The sequence below is a fragment of the Polyodon spathula genome, chromosome 7 (genome assembly GCF_017654505.1).
Source record: "Polyodon spathula isolate WHYD16114869_AA chromosome 7, ASM1765450v1, whole genome shotgun sequence".
In the NCBI taxonomy this organism is placed as follows: Eukaryota; Metazoa; Chordata; class Actinopteri; order Acipenseriformes; family Polyodontidae; genus Polyodon; species Polyodon spathula.
In genome coordinates, this window is record NC_054540.1 from 23,198,345 (window position 1) to 23,205,917 (window position 7,573).

The following is a 7,573-nucleotide window of genomic DNA, read 5'->3' on the forward strand; positions in this document are numbered from 1 at the left end:
ATAGCAATGTTACTGATGCTACAATTACCTCAAAGTAGTCTTTTTTCTTTTTTGAATCCTGTACTAATTCTTGCCATGATTTGAAAACTTGCTTGCACAGATGTGTATGAAAAACAGCCTGAATTTTCTCCACTGCCTCTAAAAACAGAAACATAAGATAAATAGTTATTTTAGCAACAAGTAATAAGAATACATAGTTAATTCACAATTCACCTTAGTCTTATCTTCCAGGGGTTCTTTTGTAATTAGATACAATGTATATATTCCAGCTGCTCTAAAAATCTAAATGGAATCCAGAAATGTACAGTAGTTTGGGTCAAACTATTCAGGCATATTAGCAGGATTATTATTGAAGATTTGTGTTTTTCCACTGTTTAGATTGTTAGGTAGACCCACTTCCTAAAGGTCATTCAATATAGCTTAAACTATCCAACATTAGGCTACACAATAGAGCTTAGAGGCCCTGTAGTACATTACATCTATTTAGTTGTTTTACAAAACAAATATATTTTTTATTTAACTGAACAAGGCACAATATTTCATTGGTTGCTTTACCTGTTAAAAAAACAATTATAAGATACTAGATCCTGTTCAACAAAACTGGATTTTTTTTTAGTTTGTGATTGCTAATGAAACATCAAAATTTACACCATGTGAGATGTATACACAGCATGAGCTTAGATATCAATGTGTAGTAAAACAAAAATATTTGTCCATCTCACACAAAACACTAAAATAGAACAAATAATGTGCACAGCTACATCACAATGATATTTATCAGTCAAACTACTTATTTATATTGTATATTACTATTTAATTAGCGATACTCATCAGCTATCAAAAGTATTTAAAATATAAAATTATGAAACCTACCAGCTTTTTCCTTCTTACGAAATTTTTGCCATTCATTCCACTTAAGCAGTGTCATTTTTAACAACGTTCCGGCAAAATGCTGCTCAGCAATGTTCATCTTTTCAGCCATTTCGATTTCCTGTTCTCGTTTCATTGAAATGAACTTTACCCAAGCACTGTTTAAAAAGAAGCAATTACTAATTCATTAGGATTTAGACTGGATATTGCGCAGCAGAAACAAAACCCAGTAAATTATTGAAACTTGAGTACATTGTTGTTGTACATCATGACATTGCTGGCTTTAATCTAGTACAATGAAAGGTGCTTTAGTGTTCGCTTCCTATTGTGGAAGGACTTGCTTGTCATCTCTGCAGAAATCCTACCTTTATCGTGATGTTATCTTTTAACTGTTCATTGTTTCTGATGGCAGAAAATGTCACATTAAAAACATTTATATTTAAAGACTACAAACAAAAATAACGTAGTCATCTATTTTGCATTTCTATATATTTATTTCAATTTGATACAGCAGTTACTTGCTGTCTTGTATGTGTTAAATACAAGTTACTTTTAAGGACTTTGCTGCCTGGTTTCACCGACCCAAATGAGCACTAACCTTGGACTATCCAATGTTACTTTAGGTAAGGTAGTTCAAGATTAGTCTGTGAATCCAGCTGTTAAAGTATATCACTTCAAACTACAATATGAAAGACTTTTTTTTTACCCCTTACCTTTTTGTGAGTGTTTGTTTCTTGCAATTACTCAAATAGTGTTCTTTTTGCATTTGGATATTTTCTGTGTTAATGTGTACATGTGAGGTTTGCCATTAATACAAAAGGAAACTTGATCCTTAGTACTAAAACGACACTGGCTCTTATTTTTCTAAAGACAATAGGTCACATCTGGATTACATATTTCTATGACAGGCAACTAGAAAAGAATATCAGCCAAACTCAGGTCAAAGCACCTTAAGAAAATATAAAAAAGGAAGAAAAGTATTTAACTTATTTGTATAAGAACAGAAATATTGTAAACATCATAAAACAGGTAAACAGATGGTAAAATATTGACAAATAAATTTGAGACTACTTAAAAGTATTGAAACGGTATTGAAACAGTGCTTTAAATTGATCAGTTGTGTGACAGGACAATTTGTTCACATTTTATTTAAAATACTGCTGTACATCACGAAAGACATTGACACTAAGTCTGTTTTAAATGTAATTCTTATTTATGTGTAATGTAAGAAACATAAATCAACTGTTTTTTTAAGAGCAGATTTTATGAAGAGATAACATTTTAAAACAACCAACAATGCTTTTTGTATGTGATGATGAGTCATATTACAAGGTGTTGTTATCTCATTATCTTTTATTATTAAAATACAGTGTAATATTCATGCAAACAGTTTTATGAAAAACAATATTTTCTGTTTCTATTCTGTGTGAAATACTTACTCAAAGCACATTTTCATTAGACTTCTTTGGTAAAAAGAGAATGCTGCCTCATACAAGTGAGATGACACCTGGAAAAAAAATAAGAAATATAAGTAAGCCCTGCCAAGGATATAAACAACACAATACAGGTGCCAGACGACAACATTTTTGCACAACAATTTAGCCACAATTCTGTCGCTATGGTATAGCTAAGGAATGGTAATACCAAGTTTAATTACAATAGGAGCAGTATCTCTAAAATGGTAATATACATTGTGTCCTCACAGCTATAATAGTGAATTAGTATATATTTGTGACAGAGAAAGAATGAGCCTAAAAATAATTGGCTATTCCAAATTGGGAGAAAATTATATAAACAATTGGCAACTACTAAATAAAAATAATAAATAAATACATAAATAAATAAATTTCCCTCCCGACCTGTGAGGGTGCTGTTTAAAGGGAACAGAGTGCCCCGTACAAGATTGTCTGACAATTCATTCCAGGGAAAAGTGGACATCGGCCATCTAGAAAGGGGGCGGAGCTACGGTATACCAAGTCATTGACATAGAAGTGAAGTGATGTGGCAACCGTGGATTGGAGGAGAAACGGTTGCACTCGCTAACCAAGGGGGCGTGACTGACGTTACAAAAGGGGACGTGGCTAAGCAATCTGTTCCTTGGTTATGGTTGCGAGCGAACCAAAAGGAGAACCAAAAACGTACCATGTGTGTTTAGTGTTTTGTTTGTTTGTCGTGTCTAATTATACTTGCTTGTTCTTGTTAGACGGCTAACACAATCCGGAGTTGTCGCTTAAGGCCGCCAGCACCAAACCCGAACAACACTACTGTGCTTGAGTAAATTGTATTTCACCACTTGCACGTTAGCGCTCACTGTGGACTTGTGATTGTGTGTGTGTCTTGTGTGTGTTTAATACTGTGTTGATTATTTCGGGACTGTAACCTGTGTTTAACAGTTCAATAAACATTTCTGTGTATTGCTTGGGATTATCATTTGCGGTCATAACGACCTGGATTATAAACGGTGTCAAATTAAACGGATCATGCTACACTGTCGGCACTGTTGGAGATGTTGGGTAGCAGACAGTAGGCCAAGAAGAGAAGGAGAAAGGAGAGGTGCACGGCTCTAATTGAGAGGGTCGGTATTGTGATGCTACCCAACACATCAACAGGACCGTGATGACGGGTACAAAAGATGATGGTGAAGGATGACCAGGAGGCATACCTGGTCGCACTTGAGCAGTCGGCTACCACTGCGTCATGTCCAAAGGGGTTCTGGGCTAGCTAGCTAGCTTACCAGGCCATGACCAACGCTGAAGCTGCCCAATACAACCTGGTGAAGCACCGCCTTCTCTCCCAGTTCCACCACTACCTGGGACCAGACCTAGACTTCCTAGACCACCCACCCCAATGGGCAACCTTACCACCCCATCACAGAGGCCAAGGTTGGCCCCCAGATGGGGTAGATTTGCTACCCGTCCCGTTGCCTTATCAGCAACGGACAGATATGTAACCTCAGTTTCATGACACCACGCCAGGTCATGCTCATCGGCAATGGAGTGTGACGTGGCGGCATGTTATTTAGCATCAGAAGCGAGTAAGCGATTAGGAAATGGTCGGAAGGGGCCTTGTATTGTTGATGTGGTTATAGGGAAGGTGAAAACCCACGCATTAGTGGACACAGGGTGTGAGCAGACCTTAATTCGAACGGCTCTCTTGGGTGGTGTGTCGTGGCAGCCACAGGGTCAGGTGGCTATCTCCTGCATCCATGGAGACATGGCAGCATATCCTGTACTAAAAGTATATTTATCGGTGGGACCAATCAAACATCACATGGTAGTAGGGGTGGCAGAGAGGGTACCACACCCAGTAATTCTGGGCCAGGACTGGCCAAACTATAAGGAATTGGTGAAAGAAAAAGGAGTGTTTGGCCATTAAATGGGCTACTCACTCTTTACGGTACTACCTGCTGGGACATTCATTTGATCTTATCATAAACCATGCCCTACTCAAGTGGTTACGCACAATGAAGGACAGCAGTGCCCGGATAACTCGGTGGTATTTGGCATTGCAGCCCTTCATGTATCATATGATTCACCGTTCAGGGAAAGACCACCAAAATGCGGACTATTTTTCCTGGGAGAGGGGAGTAATGGAAAAAGTAGATTTAGCCTAGTGTTCCTTCGGCACCACTCTGAGTGGTGGGCTGTGTAACAGAGAAAGAATTCTTGGTTATAAATCTCCCTGCTGACCTGTAAGGGTGTTGTGTAAAGGGAACAGAATGCCCCGGACTGGATGGTCTGACAATTCATTCCAGGGAAAGGTGGAAGTCAGCCATCTAGAAAGAGGGCGGAGCTAAGGTACATCAAGTCATCGCCCCAGAAGGGAAGTGATGTGGCAACCGCGGATTGGAGGAGAAAAGGTTGCACTCATTAACCAAGGGGGCGTAACTGACGGTACAAAAAGGGATGTGGCTAAGCGATCTGATCCTTGGTTATGGTGCTAGCGAACCAAAAATGTACTGTGAAGTTTAATGTTTTGTTTGTTTGTTGTGTCTAATTATACTTGTTTGTTCTTGTTAGACAGCTAACACGATCCGGAGTTGTCGCTTAAGGCCAGCACCAAACCCGGACAACACTTCACCACTGTGCATGAATAAATTGTATTTCACCACTTGCACGTTAGCACTCACTGTGGACTTGTGATCATGTGTGTCTTGTTGTGTTTAATACTGTGTTTATTATTTCAGGACTGTAACCCGTGTTTAACATTGCTGTATATTGCCTGGGATAGTCATTTGCAGTCGTAAAGACCTGGATTATAAATGGTGTCAAATTAAACTTTGTTTGGACCGTGAACTTACGTGTTTGTCCTTACTTGAGCACTGCATCACCTCTACAGATATGTACAGTCAATTTAATCAATTTCAGCATAAATGTGGCTTCTTACCATCAGATCTTCCTCAAATCCAAAGAGCTGCTGTAAATGCATTCCTGTCCTCTTTGTCACTGGCAACTGGACTTTACGTGTTTCATCAATAAAAGTGTCCCTGATTCCAAAAAAAAAAAAAAAAACAGCCTTATCAGATGGAAAGAATTCTTCTTAAATAGTTGCCAGAGTTTGATGTAACATGAACTACATGTAGTCCAAACTGGAGTTCAACCACAGCTAACGGATGTCCAGTCTTTCAGGAGTTGAGGTTCGTATTACAAAAAAAGGTTATTATGGTTATATGTTTGAGTCTTGACATAAAGATACTAGAAGTGAATGTAATACTATATAAACTTTCATGGCTGGTTTCACATACCACTAATCTTGGACTACCTAATGTAAGGTAATCCAAGATTAGTGCTAATCAGGGTCTGTGAAACCAGCTGATAAAGTCTAACGTTTGACACTGACGAAGATCTGACAAAGAAGTCTACATTTATGTCAGGGTACTCTATAAGTGTGTATTCTATCTCCACTGATAATCAATATAAGGACAACCTAAGAGCAATATTTGCATTTACAAACTTTATTTTCTCACAGTGATATATATGCTGGTAGGTCTTTGTTCTGCAATAAATAAACCTTATTATATTTTGCAACCACAACATATGGAATATACAGTAAATGATTTCCACTACAAGCCAGATACAATGCAGAAATATATGAGTATTACTTTCAAAATATCTCAACAAATGTGATAAATTTGTATAGATGTTATCCTTGTAAATATTTCTTGCCAGTTATTTATCTTGCATTTTTAAGAGAAATTAAAGGCTGCTGGGGGGAAAAAAAAAGGCCAGAACCAATGTGTTTTTTTTTTTCTTGGGCACCTCTGACAGCAATTCAGAGGAATCTGGGACAACTGCCAGATGCAGTGAACATCTTACCACGTCAATTTAGAAAAGTGATTAGCAACATTTCAGACAACAGTTTCATAACAAATTCTAATTTGCTCCAATAACATTTTTTGTTCCATAGAAATGATGCCATTTTTCCAATTCTGTGCATCGTAAATTCCAATCAATTAAAATAGATGAAGAATGCAGAAAGCGTTTAGGGGAAACAATATACAGAGAAACAGCTGTGTTGTGCATTGTCTCCAATATAATATGCACGATTACTGCCATCTGGTGTTCAATGGGTACAATACACTTGTATAAAATGCAGTTTTCAGTAGTTAACCGCAGAGCTTTAGGGTGTCGGTCTAGTAAACCCTTTTCATTTCATTTCATTTAACATTGTTTATGTTGCGATGTTTGTTACTCAAAGAAACTGGAGTTAGATAGGCTAGGTTTTTTGACACTGCACGTTTTGTGTAAACTTTAAAATAATTCACAACATGTGTTATATATTCGAGGAGATTTTATTGCATTAGAATATAAATCAGAGGTAGTGTACTGTTATATGATTTATACGTACGAAGCAATTCCAAGATGGCCCTTTTCCAGCATTTCTTTAATTTTCTCTTCCAAGAATTGTAACGGATCAGCAGGGCACATATAACATAATCCAATTAGCAATGACTGTCAAAGGAAAACAAATGAGTTTTACTTTACAGAAATACACTGGGGAAACAGTTTGATTTTCACATGTTCTCCTATTTTTTTACACGTGTTACTTGATCTTACCTAAATATCGCTAGATGCTCTTTTTAAAACCGACAAACACCTTCATTTTTTCATCGATAGTGTTGTTGTTTCATATTAACAATAACGATAATATATATATATATATATATATATATATATATATATATATATATATATATATATATATATATATATATAGTTATTGAACTTTTTTTTTTTTTTTTTTTTTATTTATTCATTTAACCAAAAATATCTGTATACACCAGAGATAATAAATACATTATAGGCCCATTTAAACAATTGAATAGCAGCGCTAAGAAAGAAAATGATTACTTGCAGTGGCTGTCAATGCAAGTTAATTCTCTTACCTCGTATATTTCAGGGAGTGAATTGCGAATGATATAGTTTTTCAGGGCAGGATCAGCGGACTGTAACGAAGTCATTTTTATCTTATTTATCAAGAGTTTCAAGTGATGTTCTTATTTTCCCCCCAGTTGCGTCAAATCAGATACTCGTCTGTTTACTGTTACTAAGTAACCAAGTTTTAACTCAGTCCTGTAGCAAAGTTGGCCAAATGAAAACAATTCCAGAGAAGAAACGTCAACATTGAAATGAATTTTGTGTTATGTTGTTGAAGTGTGTGTTTTTACGAGTAATGTTTATATTTGTAAGTTATGTATTATTTG

At 36.7% G+C, this 7,573-nt stretch overlaps 1 protein-coding gene across 1 annotated transcript in view; it reads right to left on the minus strand.

Annotated features, from left to right (window-relative positions):
- Positions 1-7,389, minus strand: part of fbxl13 (F-box and leucine-rich repeat protein 13) — a 56,460-nt gene extending 49,071 nt beyond the window's left edge. Inside the window, exons 1-6 of the mRNA XM_041254943.1 lie at positions 7,256-7,389; positions 6,718-6,821; positions 5,257-5,356; positions 2,310-2,377; positions 874-1,028; positions 29-138 (exon numbers count right to left, since the gene is read on the minus strand). Coding sequence (XP_041110877.1) covers positions 29-138; positions 874-1,028; positions 2,310-2,377; positions 5,257-5,356; positions 6,718-6,821; positions 7,256-7,330 — 612 coding nt within the window. The 5' untranslated portion in view covers positions 7,331-7,389. The remainder of the gene's footprint in view (positions 1-28; positions 139-873; positions 1,029-2,309; positions 2,378-5,256; positions 5,357-6,717; positions 6,822-7,255) is intronic.
- Positions 7,390-7,573: the final 184 nt, after the last annotated feature.